This window comes from Heterodontus francisci, chromosome 41 (assembly GCF_036365525.1).
Source record: "Heterodontus francisci isolate sHetFra1 chromosome 41, sHetFra1.hap1, whole genome shotgun sequence".
In the NCBI taxonomy this organism is placed as follows: Eukaryota; Metazoa; Chordata; class Chondrichthyes; order Heterodontiformes; family Heterodontidae; genus Heterodontus; species Heterodontus francisci.
The window spans coordinates 28,554,088-28,580,070 of NC_090411.1; the positions used below are offsets into that span (position 1 = coordinate 28,554,088).

Consider the following 25,983-nt stretch of genomic DNA (forward strand, 5'->3'; position numbering starts at 1 on the left):
ACAAGGAACACCCAGGTCCCTTTGGATAGCAACACTTCCCAATTTCTCACCATTTAAGAAATACTCTGCATTTCTCCTTTTCCTACCAAAGTGGATAACTTCACATTTTTCCGCATTATATTCCATCTGCCATGTTCTTGCCCACACATGGCCTGTCTAAATCCCCTTGAAGCCTCTTTGCACCCTCCCCACAACTTCTCAAAAGTCATGTATTGAATATGGCAAACCAGAGTTGGCATTTCTTGCCTCGACTTTGAAGAAAAGCAGGGTTGTTCTCCCTGGTGTTCTAATCAATGTTTATCCCTCAATCATCATCACTAAAACAGTCCGGTCATTATCACATTACTGTTTGTGGGAGCTTGCTGTGCGCAAATTGGCTGCTGTGTTTCCTTCAAAAAGTACTTCATTGACTGTAAAGTGCTTTGGGACATCCTGAGGTGTGGAAAGTGTTATGTCGATCTATATTAATGACCTGGATTTGGCTTCACATGACATAATTTAAGTTTCCAATGATACAAAACTTGGAAATGTGTCAGTGAGGAGGGTAGTAATAGACCCCAGGAGGACATAGACCTGTGAAGTGGGCAGACACGTGGCAGAGAAATGCTAAATGCTTCATTTTGGTAGAAAGAATAAGGAGTCAATATAAAACTAAATAGTACAATTTTAAACGATCTATGAAGTATTAATGGTAACTTTTTCCAGTACTACATTATACTCGTTAACTACTGGTTATGACAGTTTCATTAATTGTGTTGATTTATGTATGACAGCTCCGGTGAAAAAGGATCATATATAAATCCCTAAATATAAAATTAATTATAAAACCCAAGATATAAATTCTATATTTATATAGAAAGGCTGAGGGACTTGAGGTTGTTTTCGTTGGAGAGAAGGAGGAGGAGAGGTGACTTAATAGAGACATATAAGATAATCAGAGGGTTAGATATGGTGGATAGTGAGAGTCTTTTTCCTCGGATGGTGATGGCAAACACGAGGGGACATAGCTTTAAGTTGAGGGGTGATAGATATAGGACAGATGTCAGAGGTAGTTTCTTTACACAGAGAGTAGTAGGGGCGTGGAACGCCCTGCCTGCAACAGTAGTAGACTCGGCCAACTTTAAGGGCATTTAAGTGGTCATTGGATAGACATATGGATGAAAATGGAATAGTGTAGGTCAGATGGTTTCACAGGTCGGCGCAACATCGAGGGCCGAAGGACCTGTACTGTACTGCGCTGTAATATTCTAATTCTAATTCTAATAAACGAGGTGCAGGAACAGAAAAAACTGAGACCTTCGTAAAGTTGCGGGACGAGCCTACATATAGCTGGCTGGGAGGTCTGCAGCCAATCAGCGTTGTCTACTCTCAGCCAATGAGAACGCCGTTTTCCTGTCAGCGAATCAACGCCCACGCACCAACCAATCGATGCTCGCCTGATGTCTCAGCCAATCCTGTGAGCCGCGCTGCTGTTGCTACGGTTACCGGGAGGGGCGGGGTCAGGTGTCGTCTCATTGGCGGGAGATTGAGGAGAGAAGCAGCGCGAGCGAGAGGCTGAGGTAAAAGGAGTCGGAGCCTGAGGCCTAGGTCCCCGGGGGCTGCCGCCGGAGTTCCGCAGGTTCACTCCGGGCCTTTCTTTAGGTTTCTGAAAGCCGGTTCGGGGAGTGGGAGAGAGGGTGGCTGCCTGCCTGATGTGAAATCGAGGTCCCGGCTTCACTAGGCCCTGGAGCAGCAGCGGTGGCTCGGAGTGGGGTGAATAATTCTTCCCCGGTCAGTCTCATAAATTGTGAGGACCTTAACCTGAGCCCCACAGTCTGAGACACTGGGATGGGTGGGCATTGCCAGGACAGCTCCTACACGTATCCCAATCCCCCACTATCTCTGTAATCTCCACCAGCCTCACAACCCTCCTTGACCAACCTTTGGGCCACTTGCCCTAATATCACCTTATGTGACTCCTTGCCTTTACTACGTTAAAGGTACTATATAAATGCAAGTTGTTGCTTTTTCAGTCGCTGTGAGATATATCCTGCCTTGTTGCGTGTCTCACATTTCCTGAAGCACCTCACATATAATGAATTACTCTGAAGTGCGTGACTGTTCTATCGGCAGATGTCGTAAGATGCCACAAGTGGTTGTGAGAAGAATACTCTGCTTCTGGTGAAGGTGTTGGTTGAGGGAGGGTTGACCAAGGTACTGTGGAACACCCCCTGCTCCTCTAACCAGTCCTGCCGTGGATTCTTTAAGGACCAAAAGAAAGAAACTTGCATTTACATAATACCTTTTACAACCTCAGTATGTTCCAAAGCACTTTACAGCCAGTGAAGTTAACTTTTGAAGTTGAGTTGCTATTGTAATGTTGTAAACATGGCAGCCAATTTGTGCTCAGTAAGTCCCCACAAACAGCCATGAAATAAATCACTAGATCATCTGTTTTGGGTGTTGGTTGAGGCATGAATGTAGGCCAGGACACTGGGAGAGCTCCCTTGCTTTTTGATTCGTGCTGTTACCTTTTTACAGACAGACGGAGCCTCTGTTTAAACATTTCATCTGCAAGGTGGCACCTCTGACAGTTCAGCACTCCCTCAAAACTGCACTGGGAGTGTTGGCCTGGATTTAGGTGCTCAAGTCCTAAATGGAGCTTGAACCTTCAACTGTCTCTCTTGGGCGAGAGTGCTATCAATTGAGACATGGTTATGAGTGATTGTTGATCTCAAGAAAATGATAGAGCAAGCAAGAACTGTGCGTAGGTAAGACCACTTACTGTTTTGCAACAATGCAGAGTACGCGGTAAACATAAACTTGGGTTGTGCTAGCAATAGCAAAGCTGTCAGTTTGTGTGCAGTAATGCAGGAAAAAAGACAGAGGCGCAAGGGGAGAGCCAACTGTGCAACAGCCCCGACAAACAAATTTCTCTGCAGCACCTGTGGAAGAGCCTGTCACTCTAGAATTGGCCTTTATAGCCACTCCAGACGCTGCTTCACAAACCACTGACCACCTCCAGGCGCGTATCCATTGTCTCTCGAGATAAGGAGGCCCAAAGAATGCAGGTGTAACATTTTGTGTTTATAATGGGGTAGGTGTCTTCAACTGGAGTACATTATCTGGCAGTACTGTTGTAAGACAGTTGTGATGATTTGAAGCTTGAAAGCAAAGCTTGAATTATTTGGCAAAGCCATCTCGATGCTTTTTGAAGAATAGCCCAAGTGTATGTGTTTTCTGTAATATATATTTAGTGAAGGGCTGTTTGTTTAGTTCCATGTTTGGCAATGTGTGCTTGGGTATGTTTTTGTTCTGTTTTTCCTCTTGCAAGTGTGTGTCATGCTGAACAGCGACGACCACAGCCCCCCTCTAATTCATTCCTTTGGAACTCACCATCAGAAAGAGCCCAATATTCTGGAAGGTTCAGTGTTCACATTCAAAAATATCGAGACGGGTCTATGTTAGTTTATCCCCTATTCTGTGCACTGCGAGAGTAGGTTTTAAGAATCTGAATGACTTGACATATTTTGGTTTGAAAAGGATTACAAGCTCAACCATGGGGTACAGCCACCTCTTACAGTTTACTGTCTGCTGAAGTCTCTGATTAGGTTCTTAGCTTGTCGTCCATTTCTCGTTGCCCAATGTCAGCTCCATCTTCACTGCATACTGTTTAGGAATAACTGAACCAAGCTGCACATCTTACACTTGATTAACTTTGTTGGGAAGTGTAATGTTTCTACAGCACTAAATTTAGAATAATGCGTACAAAGTACATTTGTAAATTGGACTATACTCTTTCAAGTGTTTCCTTTTTTATAGAAGGAAGAAGGCAGCAGACCAGAAATGATTTTTTTGATGCAATTGCTTTGACAGTTTTTGACCAGTTTTTAAGCAAAAACTACATTATTCAGCACTCTACATGAAAAGTAGAGGCCTTATTTCTTACAAAACACTGGAAAGATGACATGTTTTCCTCCCCCCCCCCCCCCCCCCCCTGTATTTTCCTTCCCTCTATTGTCTTGAAGACGCTGATTTCTTGCTGGGATAAATCCGATGGCCGTTTGCAGCCATCCGGTAACTTGGCTCAATTTGGAGTCAGTCAGTTGTGGGTTCAAGCCCCAATGAGAACTTCTGAGCATGTAATTTAGACTGACACCTCTGCAATACTGAGGGAGTACTGCATTGTTGGAGGTGCTGTCTATCAGTGCGACATTAAATGGAGGCCCTGTCCTTTCAGGTGCACATAAATCCAGTGACACTGTTCAAAGAATAGCAGGGGTAGGTCCCCAGTGTTGTGGCCAGCATTTGTCCCTCAATCAGTGCCGTAATAATGGATTATCAATATAATTATCTGGCTGTATTGGCTGCCAAGTCATTCTGTATAACAACAGTGACTATACTTCAAAGTATTTCATTGGTGGTGAAGCACTTTGAGTGTCCTGAGGATGAGAAAGGTGCTTTAGAAATGCAATTCATTACTTCACCCATCCTTTATGTGTGAGCTTGGACAATGAACGTTACCTGGCTACTTGACGTGGGAAGGGCAGGGGTATTGCGACACAAGTCGATGTTGCCCTGACCTGACATCACATACAAGACCTTTCAATCCTGGGGTTAAGGACAAGAATATTGTCTGATTCACATTCCCCAGTTCAGTCTTGGCACCAGATATTGAAATTAGGACTTTCCTTGTCCCTGTGGCTAAGTAGCACACATTTAATACTGCACAATGCGATGACTTGCAGAAAAGCCATTTTATATACCTGAAACACAATTCTCTATTTTGAATGGATCATTCTGCTGGGTGGGTCAGGAGTATTGTTAATTAGGCAGAATAAGGTAAAAATGTACCTGAAAATAAAATGCCTCTATTACTATTACTGCATCTTGGTGCAGGCTTGAATATTGATGTGAAGCATACTACATTACAACAGTGATTGTACTTCAAAAGGACTTCATTGGCTGTAAAGCATTTTGGTTGTGAAAGGCACTATATAAATACAAATTCTTTTTAATGCTCCCAACTGATACAGAACTCCGAATAAGATTATCAGCAGTGTCTTTTTTTATAGATAAGTATGCAGGCTGCAAGAAAGAAGCCGCTTGGTGGCAGTGGTAATGGCAATCCGTTGCAGGCGAAGCGTCTCCGTGGAGATTGGGATGAGGAGGGACCGTCGAAGTTTGAAGAGGAGCTGGCATATCTCGATGAAGTGGAGGCAGAAATGGCAATGGATGCCAAGGAAATGCAGGCAACACATGATGTGATTCCAATTGGTAGGTGGCGAATTGCTTTTGATGTGAATGCATGGGTCTGTTGTAAACTAATTGATGAGATTGATCGCTGTGATTAGTCAACAACTCTTATTGTATCGTGTGACGACCAGGATAATAGGTGAGCTAGATGGACCTGAGTTTTTTCTTGTCTAATTTCCTATGAATATGGGAACGTTAATTTATTTTAAAATATTTTTCTTCTCATTTTCTCCCCTTCTTGAAAGGGCTGACTCTTTGCTGGGTGCAGTTGTCTGAGCACTAACAGCTCTGTACCTCACCCAAGTGACAATTTCCCATGTATAAGCTTTGAAAATGGACATTAAAAAATCATTTGATCGTGGGGTCATAGCAAGTGGTGCCCTCTGACCTCTGTATGCATGTATTTTCTGACACTGGTACTGAATAGAGTTTAGCAATAGGAACCCCAACTGATTTTTCACTGACCTGGATCACTGGGTTTAAATGTAGCATCCTTACTGCTACCTTAGCTGAAATCAGGCACCACATCACAGAAAGGGTATTGAACCTGGGACCTTCACCTGGAAGGGTTCCTGGTACAAACCTGTCTCTGCTGCAGATGCCCTTTTAGTTCAGTGGTGTGAATTCCTCCCATCAGCAGATCCCATGTCCCTTATATTTGGACTTAACTCACTGACCAGTCTTATTGATGGCAGAGAGGCTTTGAGGGGTCAGGAGGTGAACCAATCATCAGAGTAGTCCTGCTCTTTTAGCCACAGTGTTTATGTGCTGGTTCAGTTCAGCTTCTGGTCAATGGGAACCCCCTGAACTTTGGTGGGGAACTCTGACAGTGGTACCATTATAGGTCAAGGGACAGGGATGGACTTTTTCCCTGTTCATGCTTGTCATTATCAAAGAACAAAGAAAATTACAGCACAGGAACAGGCCCTTCGGCCCTCCAAGCCTACGCCGATCCAAATCCTCTATCTAAACCTGTCGCCTATTTTCTAAGGGTCTGTATCTCTTTACTTCCTGCCCATTCATGTATCTGTCTAGATACATCTTAAAAGACGCTATCGTGCCCGCGTCTACCACCTCCGCTGGCAAAGCGTTCCATGCACCCACCACCCTCTGCGTAAAGAAATTTCCACGCATATCCCCCCTAAACCTTTCCCCTTTCACTTTGAACTCGTGTCCCCTTGTAATTGAATCCTCCACTCTGGGGAAAAAGCTTCTTGCTATCCACTCTGTCTGTACCTCTCATGATTTTGTACACCTCAATCAGGTCCCCCCTCAACCTCCGTCTTTCTAATGAAAATAATCCTAATCTACTCAACCTCTCTTCATAGCTAGCGCCCTCCATACCAGGCAACATCCTGGTGAATCTCCTCTGCACCCTCCAAAGCATCCACATCCTTTTGGTAATGTGGCGACCAGAACTGCACGCAGTATTCCAAATGTGGCCGAACCAAAGTCCTATACAACTGTAACATGACCTGCCAACTCTTGTACTCAATACCTCGTCCGATGAAGGAAAGCATGCCGTATGCCTTCTTGACCACTCTATTGACCTGCGTTGCCACCTTTAGGGAACAATGGACCTGAACACCCAAATCTCTCTGTACATCAATTTTCCCCAGGACTTTTCCATTTACTGTATAGTTCACTCTTGAATTGGATCTTCCAAAATGCATCACCTCGCATTTGCCCTGATTGAACTCCATCTGCCATTTCTTTGCCCAACTCTCCAATCTATCTATATTCTGCTGTATTCTCTGACAGTCCCCTTCACTATCTGCTACTCCACCAATCTTAGTGTCGTCTGCAAACTTGCTAATCAGACCACCTATACTTTCCTCCAAATCATTTATGTATATCACAAACAACAGTGGTCCCAGCACGGATCCCTGTGGAACACCACTGGTCACACGTCTCCATTTTGAGAAACTCCCTTCCACTGCTACTCTCTGTCTCCTGTTGCCCAGCCAGTTCTTTATCCATCTAGCTAGTACACCTTGGACCCCATGCGCCTTCACTTTCTCCATCAGCCTACCATGGGGAACCTTATCAAACGCCTTACTGAAGTCCATGTATATGACATCTACAGCCCTTCCCTCATCAATCAACTTTGTCACTTCCTCAAAGAATTCTATTTAGTTGGTAAGACATGACCTTCCCTGCACAAAACCATGTTGCCTATCACTGATAAGCCCATTTTCTTCCAGATGGGAATAGATCCTATCCCTCAGTATCTTCTCCAGCACTGACGTCAGGCTCACCGGTCTATAATTACCTGGATTATCCCTGCTACCCTTCTTAAACAAGGGGACAACATTAGCAATTCTCCAGTCCTCCGGGACCTCACCCGTGTTTAAGGATGTTGCAAAGATATCTGTTAAGGCCCCAACTATTTCCTCTCTCTCGCTTCCCACAGTAAAAATTGGGATAGATTCCATCCGGACCTGGGGACTTGTCCACCTTAATGCCTTTTCGAATACCCAACACTTCCTCCCTCCTTATGCCGACTTGACCTAGAGTAATCAAACATCTGTCCCTAACCTCAACATCCGTCATGTCCCTCTCCTCGGTGAATACCGATGCAAAGTACTCGTTTAGAATCTCACCCATTTTCTCTGACTCCACGCATAACTTTCCTCCTTTGTCCTTGAGTGGGCCAATCCTTTCTCTAGTTACCCTCTTGCTCCTTGTATATGAATAAAAGGCTTTGGGATTTTCCTTAACCCTGTTTGCTAAAGATATTTCATGACCCCTTTTAGCCCTCTTAATTCCTCGTTTCAGATTGTGCCTACAATCCCGATATTCTTTCAAAGCTTCGTCTTTCTTCAGCCGCCTAGACCTTATGTATGCTTCCTTTTTCCTCTTAGCTAGTCTCACAATTTCACCTGTCATCCATGGTTCCCTAATCTTGCCATTTCTACCCCTCATTTTCACAGGAACATGTCTCTCCTGCACGCTAATCAACCTCTCTTTAAAAGCCTCCCACATATCAAATGTGGATTTCCCTTCAAACAGCTGCTCCCAATCTACATTCCCCAGCTCCTGCTGAATTTTGGTATAGTTGGCCTTCCCCCAATTTAGCACTCTTCCTTTAGGACCACTCCCGTCTTTGTCCATGAGTATTCTAAAACTTACGGAATTGTGATCACTATTCCCAAAGTAGTCCCCTACTGAAACGTCAACCACCTGGCCCGGCTCATTTCCCAACACCAGGTCCAGTATGGCCCCTTCCCAAGTTGGACTATTTACATACTGCTCTAGAAAACCCTCCTGGATGCTCCTTACAAATTCTGCTCCATCTAGACCTCTAACATTAAGTGAATCCCAGTCAATGTTGGGAAAATTAAAATCTCCTATCACCACCACCCTGTTGCTCCTACAGCTTTCCATAATCTGTTTACATATTTGTACCTCTATCTCACGCTCGCTGTTGGGAGGCCTGTAGTACAGCCCCAACATTGTTACCGCACCCTTCCTATTTCTGAGTTCTGCCCATATTGCCTCACAGCTCGTGTCCTCCATAGTGCCTTCCTTCAGCACAGCTGTGATATCCTCTTTGACCAGTAATGCAACTCCTCCACCCCTTTTACCTCCCTCTCTATCCCGCCTGAAGCATCGGTATCCTGGGATATTTAGTTGCCAATCATGCCCTTCCCTTAACCAAGTCTCAGTAATAGCAATAACATCATACTCCCAGGTACTAATCCAAGCCCTAAGTTCATCTGCCTTACCTACTACACTTCTTGCATTAAAACAAATACACCTCAGACCACCAGTCCCTTTGCTTTCATCATCTGCTCCCTGCCTACTTTTTCCCTTAGTCACGCTGACTTCATTATCTAGTTCCTTACAGGCTTTAGTTACTACATCCTTGCTCTCTACTGACCTCATTTGGTTCCCATCCCCCTGCCACATTAGTTTAAACCCTCCCCAACAGCGTTAGCAAAAGCACCCCCAAGGACATTGGTTCCACTCCGGCCCAGGTGTAGACCGTCCAATTTGTAATAGTCCCACCTCCCCCAGAACCGGTCCCAATGTCCCAAAAATCTGAACCCCTCCTTCCTGCACCATCTCTCAAGCCACGCATTCATCCTGACTATTCTTTCATTTCTACTCTGACTATCAAGTGGCACTGGTAGCAATCCGGAGATTACTACCTCTGAGGTCCTACTTTTTAGCTTGGCTCCTAACTCCCTAAATTCTGTTTGTAGGACCTCATCCCGTTTTTTACCTATATCATTGGTGCCTATGTGCACAACGACAACTGGCTGTTCACCCTCCCCCTTCAGAATGTTCTGCAGCCGATCTGAGACATCCCTGACCCGTGCACCTGGGAGGCAACATACCATTCGGGAGTCTCGTTTTCGACCACAGAACCGCCTATCTACTCCCCTTACAATCGAATCCCCTATGACTATAGCCCTTCCACTCTTTTTCTCGCCCTTCTGAACAGCAGAACCAGCCACGGTGCCATGAACCTGGCTACTTCTGCCTTCCCCTGGTGAGCCATCTCCCTCAACAGTATCCAAAACGGTATACCTGTTGTGGAGGGAGATGACCGCAGGGGACACCTGCGCTGCCTTCCTGCTCTTTCTCTGCCTTTTGGTCACCCATTCCCTTTCTCCCTCAGCAATCCTAATCTGCGGTGTGACCAATTCGCTAAACGTGTTATCCACGACCTCCTCAGCATCGCGGATGCTCCAAAGTGAGTCGATCCGCAGCTCCAGAGCCGTCATGTGGTCTAACAAGAGCTGCAGCTGGACACACTTCCTGCACGTGAAGGAGTCAGGGACATCAGCCATGTCCCTGAGCTCCCACATTGAGCAAGAGGAGCATGTCACGGGTCTGAGATCTCCTGCCATTTTTAATCTTAAGCTTAAACTTAGTTAAATGAAAAAGGAACGAAAAGTTTTTTACCAATCACATGATTAAAAAAAAGAGAAATAGAAAAAGCCTTACCTTATCTACACACCAGCGAGTCCTTTTTTTTTGATTAGAGGAGGAGGAGGGCGGGTGGGAGACACTACAGGTGTAGTGCCTTGGGTTCAGAAACGGCCCAAATATATAGGGTTTTACTTACCCAGCAGCCCCCTGGTCTCCGCCGAAAACAAAAAGAAATTAAGTTTACTTTAAACTGAGCTTCCCAGCTGCTCACTCGCTCGCGCTCTCTGCTCCCGAAAAAGCTGCTGCAATGAAAGGCAAGTTATTTTAAACGGCCCAAATATATAGGGTTTTACTTACCCAGCAGCCCCCTGGTCTCCGCCGAAAACAAAAAGAAATTAAGTTTACTTTAAACTGAGCTTCCCAGCTGCTCACTCGCTCGCACTCTCTGCTCCCGAAAAAGCTGCTGCAATGAAAGGCAAGTTATTTTAAACGGCCCAAATATATAGGGTTTTACTTACCCAGCAGCCCCCTGGTCTCTGCCGAAAATAAAAAGAAATTAAGTTTACTTTAAACTGACCTTCCCAGCTGCTCACTCGCTCGCACTCTCTGCTCCCGAAAAAGCTGCTGCAATGAAAGGCAAGTTATTTTAAACGGCCCAAATATATAGTGTTTTACTTACCCAGCAGCCCCCTGGTCTCCGCTGAAAACAAAAAGAAATTAAGTTTACTTTAAACTGACCTTCCCAGCTGCTCACTCGCTCGCGCTCTCTGCTCCCGAAAAAGCTGCTGCAATGAAAGGCAAGTTATTTTAAACGGTCCAAATATATAGGGTTTTACTTACCCAGCAGCCCCCTGGTCTCCGCCGAAAACAAAAAGAAATTAAGTTTACTTTAAACTGAGCTTCCCAGCTGCTCACTCGCTCGCACTCTCTGCTCCCGAAAAAGCTGCTGCAATGAAAGGCAAGTTATTTTAAACGGCCCAAATGTATAGGGTTTTACTTACCCAGCAGCCCCCTGGTCTCCGCCGAAAACAAAAAGAAATTAAGTTTACTTTAAACTGACCTTCCCAGCTGCTCACTCGCTCGCACTCTCTGATCCCGAAAAAGCTGCTGCATGACTTGCGTGGCGTGAATGTTATCTGCCACTTGTCAGTCCACATCTGAATGTCATTGGGGACCTGTAATAGATTGGCATGAGCTACTTCATTATCAGAGGACTTGTGAATGGATTGAACACTGGAATCATCAGCAAATTGCCCCATCTAGAGCTTATGATCAGATTCATTCACTTTAATTGGTATAACTTGTCTTTGCTTAATAATACAAATCCCTGCATATGCTGCACTTTCCTAGAGCAGTGGGTAATTGTGTTCAACTTAAACAAAACCCTCCTGCACCCTAGCCTTCTGACTCTGGGCAAAAAGCCTTATAATGCAGCTTTCAGTTTAAAAACTTTATCGCCCTGGTGTCTTTCCATTTCTATTTTATTGCCCTGTGTTCACAACTGGAGGAAAGGGTCTAAGAAACATAGAAAATAGGAGCAGGAGTAGGCCATTTGGCCCTTCGTGCCTGCTCCGCCATTCATTATGATCATGGCTGATCATCCAACTCAGTAGCCTGTTCCCGCTTTCGCCCCATACCTTTAGATCCCTTTAGACCCAAGAGCTATATCTAGCTCCTTTTTGAAAACATTCAATGTCTTGGCCTCAACTGCTTTCTGTGTTAGCGAATTCCACAGGCTCACCACTCTCTGGGTGAAGAAATTTCTCCTCATCTCAGTCCTGAAAGGTTTACCCCGTATCCTTAGACTATGACCCCTGGTTCTGGACTCGCCCACCTTCAGGAACATCCTTCCTGCATTTACCCTGTCAAGTCCTGTTAGAATTTTATAGGTTTCTATGAGATCGCCCCTCAATCTTCTGAATTCCAGCGAATATAATCCTAACCGACTCAATCTCTCCTCCTATGTCAGTCCCGCCATCCCAGGAATCAGTCTGGTAAACCTTCACTACACTCCCTCTATAGCAAGAACATCCTTCCTCAGATAAGGAGATCAAAACTGCACACAGTATTCCAGGTGTGGCCTCACCAAGGCCCTGTATAATTGCAAAAAGACATCCCTGCTCCTGTACTCTGGTCTCGTTGCATATTCCCCTCTCTCAGTTTATAGCTATTCAGATAATCTGCCTTCCTGTTTTTGCCACCAAAGTGGATAACCTCACATTTATCCACATTAGACTGCATCTGCCAAGCATTAGCCCACTCACCCAACTTGTCCAAATCACCCTGAAGCCTCTCTGCATCCTTCTCACAACTCACCCTCCCACCCAGTTTTGTGTCATCTGCAAATTTGGAGATATTACATTTAGTTCCCTCATCTAAATCATTAATATATATTGTGAATAGCTGGGGGGCCTAGCACCGATCCCTGCGGTACCCCACTAGCCTGCCATTCGGAGAAAGGCCCATATATCCCTACTCTTCGTTTCCTGTCCGCCAACCAATTTTCTATCCATCGCAATACACTACCCCCAATTCCATACACTTTAATTTTACATGCTAATCTCTTATGTGGGGCTTTGTCAAAAGCCTTCTGGAAGTCCAAATAAACCACATCCACTGGCTCCCCCTCATCAACTCTATTAGTTCCATCCTTGAAGAATTCTAGTAGATTTGTCAAGCATGATTTCCCTTTCGTACATCCATGCTGACTCTGTCCGATTCTGCCACTGTTCTCCAAGTGCTCTGCTATAAAATCTTTGATAATGGACTTTAGAATTTTCCCCACTACAGACGTCAGGCTGACTGGTCTATAATTCCCTGCTTTCTCTCTAACTCCCTTTTTAAATCGTGGGGTTACATTAGTTACCCTCCAATCTGTAGGAACTGTTCCAGAGTTTATAGAATCTTGGAAGATCACCACCAATGCATCCACTATTTCTCGGGCCACTTCCTTAAGTACTCTGGGATGCATATCATCAGGTGCTGGGGATTTATCGACCTTCATTCCCATCAATTTCCCAAACACCATTTCTCTACTAATACTGATTTCTTTCAGTTCCTCTCTTTCACTAAGCCCTTTGTTCCCCAACATTTCTGGTATGATATTTGTGTCCTCCTTTGTGAAGACAAAACCAAAGTATGCATTTAGTTGGTCAGCCATTTCTTTGTTCCCCATAATAAATTTCCCTGTTTCTGACTGTAAGGGACCTACATTTGTCTTCACCAATCTTTTTCTCTTCACATACCTATAGAAACTTTTACAGTCAGTTTTTATGTTCCCCGCAAGCTTGCTCTCGTACTCTATTTTCCCCTTCTTAATCAATCCCTTGGTCCTCCTTTGCTGAATTCTAAACTGCTTCCAATCCTCAGATCTGTTGTTTTTCCTGACAAATTTAAATTCCTCTTCCTTGAAACTAATGCTGTCTCTAATTTTCCTTGTAAGCCATGTTTTGGCTACCTTCCCCGTTTTACTTTTGTGCCAGACAGGGATAAACAATTGTTGCAGTTCATCCATGCGCTGTTTAAATGTTTGCCATTGCCTATCCACCGTCATCCCTTTAAGTAACGTTTCCCAATCTGTCATATCCAACTCGCGCCTCATACCTTCGTAGTTTCCTTTACTAAGATTCAGGACCCTTGTCTCAGAATCAACTACGTCACTCTCCATCTTGATGAAGAATTCTATCATATTATGGTCGCTCGTCTCCAAGGGGGGGTCTCACTGCTAGATTGTCAATTATTCCTCTCTCATTACACAATACCCAGTCTAGGATGGCCTGTTCTCTAGTTGGTTCCTCAACGTATTGGTCCAGAAAACCATCCTGTATACACTCCAAGAATTCCTCCTCTGCGGTGTTGTGACTAATTTGATTTGCCCAATCTATATGCAGGTTAAAGTCACCCATAATTACAGATGTTCCTTTATCGCATGCATCTCTAATTTCCTGTTTAATGCCATTCCCAACATCACCACTACAGTTTGGGGGTCTATATACAACCCCCATTAATGTTTTTTGCCCCTTGGTGTTTCTCAGCTCTACCCATACAGATTCCACATCGTCAGAGCTAATATCTTTCCTCACTATTGCGTTAATTTCCTCTTTAACCAGCAATGCAACTCCATTGCCTTTTGCTTTTTGTCTGTCCTTGCTAAATACTGAATATCCCTGGATGTTCATTTCCCATCCCTGGTCACCTTGCAGCCATGTCTCCGTAATCCCGACTATATCATACCCATTTACATCTATTTGCGCAATTAATTCATCCACTTTATTGCGAATGCTCCGTGCATTAAGGCACAAAGCCTTAAGGCTTGTCTTTTTAACATTACTTGTCCTCTTCCCAATATTTTTCACTGTGTCCCTGTTTGATTCTGGCTCTTGATTTCTCTGCCTGTCACTTTTCTTATTCCCTTTACTGTCTTTTGTTCTTGTCTTTGATCCCCCCTCCTCTGACTCCTTGCAAAGGTTCCCATCCCCCTGCCATTTTAGTTTAAACCCTCCCCAACCACTCTAGCAAATACTCCCCCTAGGACATCAGTCCCAGTCCTGCCCAGGTGTAACCCGTCCAGTTTGTACTGGTCCCACCTCCCCCAGAACCGGTCCCAATGCCCCAGGAATCTAAAACCCTCCCCCTCATACCATCTCTTCAGCCACGTATTCATCTGATATATCTTGCTATTTCTACTCTAACTAGCACGTGGCACTGGTAATCGTGTGATCACTACCTTTGAAGTCCTACTTTTGAACTTCCTAGCTCCTTATATTCTGCTTTTAGGACCTCATCCTTTTTTTTTACCTATGTCGTTTGTACCAATGTGTACCACGACCACTGGCTGTTCACCCTCCCCCTTCAGAATGTCCTGTTACCGCTCTGAGACATATTTGACCCTAACACCAAAGAGGCAATATACCATCCTGGAATCTCCTTTGTGGCAACAGAAATGCCTATCTATTCCCCTTACAATTGAATCCCCTATAACTATTGCATTCCCACATCTTTTACTCCTCCCCTGTGCAGCAGAGCCAACTGTGGTGCAACGAATTGGGCTGTTGCTGCTTTCCCCTCAGAGGCCATTCCCTCCAACAGTATCCAAAGCAGTATACCTGTTTTGCAGGGGAATAGCCACAGGAGATTCCTGCACTGCCTGCCCAGACCTCTTGCTCTGCCTGGTGATCACCCATTCCACTCCTGCCTGTGAGGTCTGAGCCTGCGGTGTGACCACCTCCACGATGCTCCACAGTGTCTCCAGCTGCCGCTGCAGCTCCGAAACCCAGGCTTCCAGGAGCTGCAGCTGGGCACACTTCCTGCACACATGCTGGTCCTGGGCATTGGAATTGTTCCCGGCTTCCGACATGGAGTACAAGGAGCACACCACGGCTTTGAGCTCTCCTGTCCTGACGTAAGCCTTTAAATTAAATTAAACCTTCTGGAAGATCTTAATGTCCAATAATATCAGTTGCTCTCGGGCCCTTCTTCCCTGGTCCTCGTTACTACAGAACTCCCTAAAAAAAGAACTACTTACTTTATTTGAAATAAACTTTAAACTTTGCTTACCTGTCTTTGCCAGATAACCCCTACATAGCATCTGAAACCAGAGACTTCCCAAAACAATGGGTATGAAGGTTATCGATTACTAAGACAAGCTAACAAATGGGTTAATTGTTTTTGCTTTAATACCTAGCTCATTTTAACCATCTTTCATCTCAGTGTTTGTTTGTTACACTTGTGTGAATGTACTTCGCTTTTAAAAAAAAAACTCCCCCATCTCCCGTCGATTTAAATATAGTTCTTTTGCAAATTATATCTTTTGAAAATTGGTCAAAAAAATTTGTGACTGTATTCAATTACCTTTTCACTCCAGTATTTTCACTAACTGATTTTACTGTGGGTATTCTCATAATTAAAATAGTTCTGCATCCAGAAGATTAGGCACCTTTGCTATCTCGGGTAGGTCATTCACCTCTTGGTGGGTTGAAAGCGAAATGCTTGAGTTTGAATATCTTCCAATGATACTTGAGTTCAGGTATGTGGAATGGGGCTATACTGCATTAACCTGAGTTAGCATCTCTCAGCTGGTGCAGGGATGTAGTTGAACTGTAGGTGAGAGAGGGGGAAAAAAATCAGTCAGGTTTCCCCATTCCCTTATGACCATGAGTGTAGTGGGGGATGGTTATGTGAGCACAGGGTAAGGATGAGTTATGATTGCCTCTATGGTCGAATAGCTCATTGGCATTTATTATCGAGGCTCACGCCTGAAGAATGGCCACTTGGGCGAGGTACCAAAAGCTGGTGATGCTCTTGGAACTTGAACAAGCAGTGGCACCTCCAGACAAGAGAGGAGAAAATTGAAAGAAGGAAATCCAATTCTGAGCCACGAACTGTGGCATAAACTTGACCTATTATCTTTGTCAGTGATCGCTGATGATTTTATACCAGGGGAAAAAATAAATGAATTTCTCTTAAAAGTGTGCCATGTACTCTGCCCCCTTCCATTCACCTTAGCCATTTTGCCTGTCCGGTGGCTAAAAGCGGATTGTTTAATATGTGGATCATATATCATGCCAAAAACGCTTTCTTTCCTGCTTTTAGGGAACCTGTTTTCTTCCAAGGTTATGAACAACAAATGGCAGCGCCCGCCAGTGCCAAAGATTGACCCGAAAGTAGATACCATCACCTTCCAGCAGGTGGAGCTGGAGTACTACGTGGGTAAGTGGTGGGACAAAGGGTTGGTGGGGAATAGAATGCTCGGAGAAAGCTTAAATTCAACTCTCCTGCTCCCTGTTAGACTTTGTGACATAATATCAAAGCTTCACCAAAAAGCTTTTGAGGCTGGGGGTCAATTGAAAATTTCAAAACTGAGGTGGATAGATTCATGTTAGGCAAGGCTATTAAGGGATATGGAACCAAAGTGAGTTGATGGAGTTGAGATGCAGGTTAGCTATAATCTAATTGAATGGTGAAACAGGCTCGAGGTGCTGAATGGTCGCCTCTTGTCCAAGCTTAAATAGCTCTTTTGTGACCATCAGAAAAAAATCAAGGAGGAGAAAAGGCCATTCGATCGATCAAGCTCATCCATGTGGTATTTCAACTCAGCTAGTCTAGCATCCAGCTTTACCTTGCACTCTCCTCGCCTCTTTAATTCTAGCACTTTTGTGATGATCTACCAGGTAGTCATCCTTTCAGTATACATTTATTTTGAGTATAAAATTATGTTCTCTTCTATTGATTTGGCTGACCTATATCCTGGGTTCATCTTCTCTGTTCAATTTAATACCATAATTTATTAGATTATCTGATCATTATCACATTGCTGATTGGGAGATCTTGCTACGCATAAATTGGATACTGTGTTTCCTACATTACAATAGTGACTACACTTCCTGAGGTTGTGAAGATGTTATAGAAAGGCAAGTCTTTCATGTAGATCATTGACAAAAGCCTTATAAATGTGCAAATAAACTACAACGTAGGGTCTTTTATATTAGCCTGGTGAAGGAAGTCAAAGTTTGTTGAGCAGCATGATCTTCTCCTAAATCCTTGCTGGCTGTTACTTATTAAGTTTCTGCTCAAACCTTTTTTGTATCTGTACCTTTTTGGGTCTGACTCAGATTTGTTTCCCATTTTAAATGTAGGCATTATATTTCCAGCCCTGCTGAATCTATAATTACTGTGGTCAGTGCTATGCAAATTTCCTCGATAGTCTCCTTCAGCACCTTATGACATAGGCCATCTGGCTCAGGAATTTGCAAGTCTTCCATCCTTTTTAACATAGCAACCACCTACTCGCTGACGTCAAAACAGATAATGCTTCTTGTATCAAGGTAATCACACAGTGAACCATTGTTTTCCTTCCTGTTGAGCGTTAATTCAACTATTTCCCCTTTAGTAGCTTCAATTCTGCCACCAATATTAATTTTCTTTAAGAATGGTCTTCCTTTCTTAATTACTCTTTTGCTATAGGATCATAGCATAGTACAGCACAGAAGGAGGCCTTTGGCCCATGGAGTCTGTGCTGAAAAATACTTAAAAAAAAAAAGAAAGGTTTATTTCCTCTGCTTGAATTCCTTTTGCCAGATTCCCTGAGTACCTTTTTCGAACCTTTTTTATGTATTTCTTCTAAATGTGACTCTCTTCCTCCCTTGTTGGCTTTGTCCTGTATGCTTTTCTTTAACTCTTTTCTAAGAAAGTGAGACTCAAAAAAGACTTGCATTTATATAGCACCTTACATGACCACAGGATATCCCAAAGCACTTTACAGCCAGTGAAGTATTTTTGATGTGTAGTCACTGTTGGAAAAGCAGCGGACAACTCTAAAGGGGGTGCTAGAGCAGATGGACCTGGGGATATATGTGCATAAGTCAATGACGGTGGCAGGACAGATTGAGAGAGCAGTTAATAAAGCATACCGTATCCTGAGCTTTACTCATCGGGGCATAGAGTACAAGAGCAAGGAGGTTAGGTTAAATTTGTATAAGACATTAGTTCGGCCGCAGCTGGAGTACTGTGTCCAGTTTTGGGCACCGCACTTTAGGAACGATGTGAAGGCATTGGAGAGAGTACAAAAAAGATTCAGGAGATTGGTTCCAGGGATGAAGATCTTCAGGTATGAAGACAGATTGGAGAAGTTGGGACTGTTTCTCTTGGAGCAGAGAAGGCTGAGAGGAGATTTGATAGAGATATTCAGAATCATGAGGGGTCTGGACAGAGAGGATAGGGAAAAACTGTTCCCACTCATGAAAGGATCAAGAACGAGAGGGCGCAGATTTAAAGTGATTGGCAAAAGAAGCAAAAGTGGCATGAAGAAAAACCTCTTCACGCAACAAGTAGTTAGGATCAGGAATGCACTGCCGGAGAGTGTGGTGGAGGCAGATTTAATTGAGGCATTCAGAATGGAATTAGACTGTTATCTGAAAAGGAAGAATGTGCAGGGTTACAGGGAGAAGTTGAGGTAATGGTATTTGGGGTAATTGTTCATTGAAAGTTGGCGCAGACACGATGGGCCAAATGGCAGTCACCTGCATTGTGACAATTTGTGCACAGCAAGCTCCCACAATGTGATTATGATGAAGTAATCTGTTTTTATGATGATGATTGAGGGATAAATATTGGCCAGGATACTTGGGATAACTTCCGTGCTCCTCTTTGAAATAGTGCCATGAGTTCTTTTATGTCCACCTGAGAGGGCAGATGGGGCCTCTATTCAACAGCTCATCTGAAAGATGGCATCTCTGACATTGGTGCACTCTCTTAGTACTGCACTGGAGTATCAGCTTTGATTTTTGTGCTCAAATCCTGGAGTGGACTTGAACTCTCAATCTTCTGACTCAACAGTGAGAGTGCTATCAACTGAGCAGGAGTAGGCCATACGGCCCCTGGGAGCCTGCTGTGCCATTCAACAAGATCATGGCTGATCTTTGACCTCAACTCCACTTTCCCGCCTGATTCCTTTGGATTCCAAGATTCTATTGATCTCAGTCTTGAACATAGTCAATGACTCAGCATCCCAGCTATCTGTGTTAGAGAAATCCAAAGATTCATAGCCAAAGATTTCTTAGTTCATCTGTTCTATACACTGATCTGGCTTACACTTAGTGTTCCTTTTTAGAAATGCGAGCCAAGTATTTTTTTTTTTAAGAGATACAGCACTGAAACAGGCCCTTCGGCCCACCGAGTCTGTGCCGACCAACAACCACCCATTTATACTAACCCTACAGTAATCCCATATTCCCTATCACCTCCCTACACTAGGGGCAATTTACAACGGCCAATTTACCTATCACCTGCAAGTCTTTGGATGTGGGAGGAAACCGGAGCACCCGGCGAAAACCCACGCAGACACAGGGAGAACTTGCAAACTCCGCACAGGCAGTACCCAGAATCAAACCCGGGTCCCTGGAGTTGTGAGGCTGCGGTGCTAACCACTGCGCCACTGTTTTCAAATTTTCTTCAACTGAGTCTTCTCAGCAATGTCTCCCATTTCATTCATTAGTCCCTCATTCCATTAAAGTTTGCTAGCTTTAACTGAAAACTGTTCTTCTATCCTTGTCCTTGCTGGCAGTGATTGCCAGTTGATCTCAAATTTTGTTACATTAGTGGATTTTACTAAGAAAGCACTCTGAGCCACAAAGACTTGTGCTCTCGCTATACTGGCGATGTCTCTGAGGATTAGAATTTGACTATCTGTGGCTCTTCAGATTTGCTTATTTCAGTCCTTTTCAGAAATGCTTCAGTGTATTAAGATCTGATGCTTTACAGGATGGTTCAAAGTTGTTGCTGTTGAACACAAGGTCTGATATTTACAGTATCTTCACCAATGTTTCATGGTGGACATATAAAACTCAGACAAGGAAATTGGAGGCATAGGATTTCAGTGAATGGTAATGTTGGCTATGTGAGCGAGCATTTTAAACGGCGTAACATTGGTGTGAAGGACTGGTGCCTTACCCGCCTGATGTGTGAGGGAGAAATTTGAGATGATGAAATGGAGCATCTCACAATGGCGCAGATTTTGCAGTCAGTTACAGAGCAGTGGCGTTTGCTGCTGACTGCACAGAAAAATATGAACTTCCATTTCTTGCTGCAGCATAGTCCAACGTTGAAAGGATCTGTGAGGCCTAGCTGCATGGACCATTGCTAGCGAAGCCACACCCCATGATGGCATCATGAGCTGAAGACACGCCCCTAATTCTTTAGCTTAAAGGTGTGTGGTGAAAGAGGCTTTGTACACGCTGTTACACAGAATGTTAAGGTATTGTTTCACAATGAGTTTAGTTACATTGAATAATTCTGCGATACCGACCTATTGTCACCACTGACCTGAGGGAAGAATCTTCAAGTAATATGATAATACATGCAGAGTCAGCCTAGCTGAAAATCATCTGAAGTGCTCACTGTGGTGAGCACGTTTAAAAAAATTTTGTTTCAGCTTGTCCTTTATTGATATCCTTTCCTTATCTTCCCACCGTCACATTGCTCTTCTTTAACCGTGAAGGTAGGAATGTTTGGTTTGTGGACTTTATAGTCATTTTGAATGCAGCTTTTGATGAGTTGAACAGGAAGGCAGTACAGGTTATGCCCCTCATTCCTTTTCACATTCTGAGCCTCCTGTTACATTACTGCAAGGTGATCTGACTAGCAACCTGGACCGCATAATCAATAAAACTCAATAATAAAAATAAGCAAAATTGGTGTTGGACTCTATTTTGAAATGCAGACTTCCAAGTTCCCTACCTTGAAAGCTTGTGTTCTACCACGAAAGCTACTGAGCCATGTGAAAGCTTCAGTGCTTATTAATCTTAAAAGGAGAAACAACGTAACAATGATTTCCATTTTAAGGGCAGATTTATTTCTCTACCATTTACAGTCGTAAATCAGAATTTTAGCACAAATGATTTACTTCCTACCGTTATGCCATTGTTTTTTTCAATTCCACCACTCTCATGTATCCAAGGGGGAAAGCAGTGGCCTTTTCCTAGGCTGTTCTCTATCCCAGTGGTAACCAAGTGTGTGGACGTACAAGGACATGATGGTTAGTTTGATTTGCCATTTTGCAGCCTCTCGGTGCAGAAGTGCCTTACTATCCCTCACTGTTTCTATCTCCCCAGTGTGACTCCTTGGTCAAGCTTAATTAATAGCCAAATCTTCCATGTCTCTGAACACCATATTAACAAAATTTGAGGTGCACTCTCCTCCCTTTCATGTCCTGATTTCATTTCCAATGGAAAACGGTTAATAATATATAAGTAGATGGGTAGTACAGCACTGATTTATGCATCTTTACAATCAGAAGTTCACAGAATCAGTACACATTTACTGTGTACTGCATAAGTATGGCCAGTTTGAGGCATGGTCACATTTCAAAAGATCCCACTGTTTGGAAATACCTTTCATATTTAAATTTATTTGTGAAGAGGTGCTTTAGGTTAAAGGGTTCGTTAACTCCTGAGCAGGCTCTGCGCCTGCTAATATCAGCTTTTATAAAAAAAAAAGGCATGAAAATCCTCGTAACTTGTGGGCAGTGAGCCCAAATTGTCAAATTACAGGTCCCTGCCGCTTTAAAGAGCGGCTTGGTGGGGCCGTCGGCGTATGCTCCTCCAGAGCCCACTGAGGCGCACCACAACTTCTGGTTTTTGGCGCAAATGTGCACTATGGAAGGTGCAGTGCCGTTGTGGCTCTCAATAATGGCGAGCGTCTCATGCTACTATTAGGATTGCAAAGTTCTGGCAATGTATTGCACAACATTAGGATGTATTGACTTTTAAGTGTGATAATTTCCCCCTCGAAAATTAATTGATTGAAAGAACGAACATTAATTAATGCAGTGCCTTCGCATCCCCAAAGTGCTTCACAGCCAATGAATTACTTTTGAACTGTAGTCACTATTGTTATGCAGGCAAACGTGACAGCCAATTTATGGATAGCAAGCTCCCAGAAACAGCAAATGAGATGAGTGCCTGTTATTTTTAATAATTGTAGTTTTATTTCTCTTGAAGGGTCCCATGTTGCCGGAATGCCTGGGAACAAACAGGGGCCAGTTCCTGTTACCCGAATGTTTGGAATTACAATGGAAGGGAATAGTGTCTGCTGCCACGTGCATGGATTCATGCCCTATTTCTACGTTAAAGCACCACCTGGTGAGATTTTGTAAACCCTTACACTACTGGAGATAATTTGTCTTTTATAAAGGTGAAGGATGTTGATACTCCTTCCACTTTAGTTGCCAAGTTTCAGTATCAAATACCTCCAGGTCAGATACAACACAAGGGAGCTACAGCATAAAATTCACCCTACTTTTTCCCTACAATGCACTTTAAGCCCCAAACCTCAAAATTATACCAGTGTAAATTTATTGAATTTCCCCAACCAGCCATTCTATTTGCCTCTCTGAATGAGCTTGCCTATTTTCTTGCTCAATTATAGCAAACTTTTATGCAACTTCTAATGTGAACGTAGGAAATAGGAGCAGGACTAGGCTATTTGGCCCATCGAGCCTGCTCTGCCATTCGAAAAGATCATGGCTGATCTTCCAACTCAATTCCACCTTCCCGCATTATACCCATATCCCTTGATTTCATTAGTATCTAAAAATCTCTCAATTTCTGTCTTGAATATACTCAATGACTGAGCATCCACAGCTCTGTGGGGTAGAGAATTCCAAATGTTCACAACCCTTTGAGTAAGGAAATTTCTCACCTCGGTCCTAAATGGCCTTATTCTGAGGATGTGACATCTAGTTCTATAGACCCCAGGTGGGGGAAATATCCTCCTAGCATCTACCTTGTCAAACCCCTTAAGAATTTTATCTATTTCAATGAGATCACCTATCATTCTTCTAAATTCGAGGGAAGCATAGGTCTAATCTACCTTGGGGATGGTGAAAATGTGACTTTTAGGATGCATCAGTGCCTCAAGAATCTCCCAGTTGGTAGAAATTCCCAGTTTAACTTATTGGAATTCTAGTGTTTTCTTTCATTCTCATCTTCAGATTTGGAACACTCTCCTTCCCAATAGCATGCTACATTCTGTTGGAATATTTATGGAATAGTATAGCACAGGAGGAAGCCATTTGGCCCATCGAGTCTACGTCAGCTCTTTCAAAGAGTAGTCCAGCTAGTCACACTCACCCAGCTCTTTGCATATCCCTCAAGTATTTATTCATTTTCCCTTTGTAAGCTATTGAATCTTTCCATTGCCCCATTTGTTCTCATGATACTAGTAAGTTTATTGGCTATCCTGAATTGCCCCGAGAATGTGGTGACTTGCTGGACCACTTTGAGTCCGTGAGAACTAGTGTTACCCATTGGGAAGGCTGGAGCGTTTAAATGGCAAAGACATGAAAATTGACAGGATTGAGTCCTGCATAAGCCTTTGTTTGAACCTGGATGTGTTGTTCAGTTTCAAAGCTACAAAGGCTGTTGTCCCACCTGGTACTGGTTGGGTGAGTAAATATTTGCAGTATTTTTTGGGGTTAAAAGTCTATTGCAGTCACTTCTCATGGTGATGTGTCATACTGCTCTGGAACCTCTGAGCATTTGCGTGCCTCTTGAGTTTTATTAACCTGAAACGCGGTTCCTTTAAAAGGTTTCGGTTCAGAACATCTCCATGATTTTCAACGGGAGCTGAATGCAATTGTGATTAAGGACATGAGATCAAATAAGGACAACATCTCGCAAGCTGTGCTGGCAGTTGATATCTGTCTGAAGGAGAGTAAGTTTAAAATTTATATGTGTGGCTCCTGCAGTTCTCTCCCATGTAATGCCTGGGGAAACCTAGGAGAAGGGCCAAAGTCTATAGCGAGAATCACCACGATGGTCGAAAGTAGTAGGATAGAATATGAGGCAAATCAGAATGTTTTTCTGAACTTGTAAGAGTTGTAGGTTGTCGGAGGAGGGGGAAGGTGAAAGCACGTAGGTTTCCAGGATCTGGAAACCTATGAATTCTAGCAGGAGATGGTTTGATGTGATGTGGGACTACGATGAGGTCACAATTGACCTGAGCACTCCTGGGCTAGGATAAGGGCAAGGTTCTGACTCTGAATCACCGTCCTTGAGCCCTTCTGGAAAGTGTGTGCGTATGGGTCTTGAGAGCAGATGACTAGAGTCTGCTATGTTGCCCCTTTTAGGCAAATGGCCTGTGACACTCACACTACAACAGCATGCATTTATGTAGTGTTGTCTAGATTTGTATGGAAGGAAATCCACTTGAACAAGGCACCAGAGAGCTGCCTGTTTGAAAGGAAATGTTCCTAGCAAGGTTCACTGTGTTTAGGAGAGGCGGGGAGAAAATAGATATATCTGAACATTACTGAGTGTATGCTTTCAGGAGGCGAATGATGTGTAATTACAGATATGTATGGCTATGGAGGAAACACTAAGATGCCGTTTCTGAAGATTACAATGGCGCTACCTCGTTTAATTGCCCCTGCCAAACGGCTGCTAGAGCAAGGATTTCGCATTGGGTCAACCCCAATGTGTAACTACCAGTCATATGAGGCCAACATAGACTTTGAAATCAGGTATTTTCTATTCCTTTATGTGTATTAAAACAATTGTACAAAGAAAGACGTACATTTATACTGTGCCTTTCACAACCTCAGGGCATCCTAAATCGCTTTACAGACAATTAAGTATTTTTGACGTGTAGTCACTGTTGTAATGTAGGAAACGCAGCAGCCAATTTGAGCAGAATAAGCTCCCACAAACAGCAATGTGATAATAGAGCCATAGAAAAATTACGGCACAGAAGGAGGCCATTCAGCTCATCGTGTCTGTGCCGGCCGAAAAAACTAGCCACCCAATTTAATCCCACCTTCCAGCACCTGGTCCATAGCCTTGCAGGTTACAGCACTTCAGGTACGTGTCCAGGTACCTTTTAAATGAGTTGAAGGTTCCTGCATCCACCACTGTTCCTCGCAGTGAATTCCAGACACCCACCACCCTCTGGGTAAAAATGTTTTTCCTCATGTCCCCTCTAATCCTTCTACCATCCACCTTAAATCTGTGCCCCCTGGTAATTGACCTCTCCGCTAGGGGAAACAGGTGCTTGCTGTCTATCTAGGCCCCTCATAATATTTTACACCTCAATCAAGTCACCTCTCAGCCTCCTCTGTTCTAAGAAAAATAACCCTAGCCGATCCAATCTTTCCTCATAGCTGCATCTTTCAAGCCCTGGCAACATTCTTGTAAATCTCCTCTGTACTCTCTCCAGACCAACCATGTCCTTCCTGTAATGTGGTTACCAGAACTATGCAATACTACGCAATACTCCCAACTGTGGCCTAACCAGCATTTTATGCAATTCCAGCATCACATCCCTGCTTTTGTATTCTATACTTTGGCCAATAAAGGAAAACATTCCATATGCCTT

The 25,983-nt window shown here is 43.7% G+C and overlaps 1 protein-coding gene across 3 annotated transcripts in view; it reads left to right on the top strand.

Annotated features, from left to right (window-relative positions):
* The first annotated feature begins 1,484 nt into the window (after window positions 1-1,484).
* The window catches only part of pold1 (polymerase (DNA directed), delta 1, catalytic subunit), a 153,117-nt gene continuing 128,618 nt past the window's right edge, over window positions 1,485-25,983 (top strand). For 2 of the 3 annotated variants that reach the window (XM_068019663.1, XM_068019665.1), the window contains exons 1-6: window positions 1,485-1,559; window positions 5,055-5,256; window positions 16,708-16,824; window positions 22,611-22,751; window positions 24,199-24,324; window positions 24,964-25,132. In XM_068019663.1, coding sequence (XP_067875764.1) covers window positions 5,061-5,256; window positions 16,708-16,824; window positions 22,611-22,751; window positions 24,199-24,324; window positions 24,964-25,132 — 749 coding nt within the window. In that variant the 5' untranslated portion in view covers window positions 1,485-1,559; window positions 5,055-5,060. Of the gene's footprint in view, window positions 1,560-1,610; window positions 1,771-5,054; window positions 5,257-16,707; window positions 16,825-22,610; window positions 22,752-24,198; window positions 24,325-24,963; window positions 25,133-25,983 lie in introns of those variants that run through there. The other variant, XM_068019664.1, reaches the window with a different exon arrangement.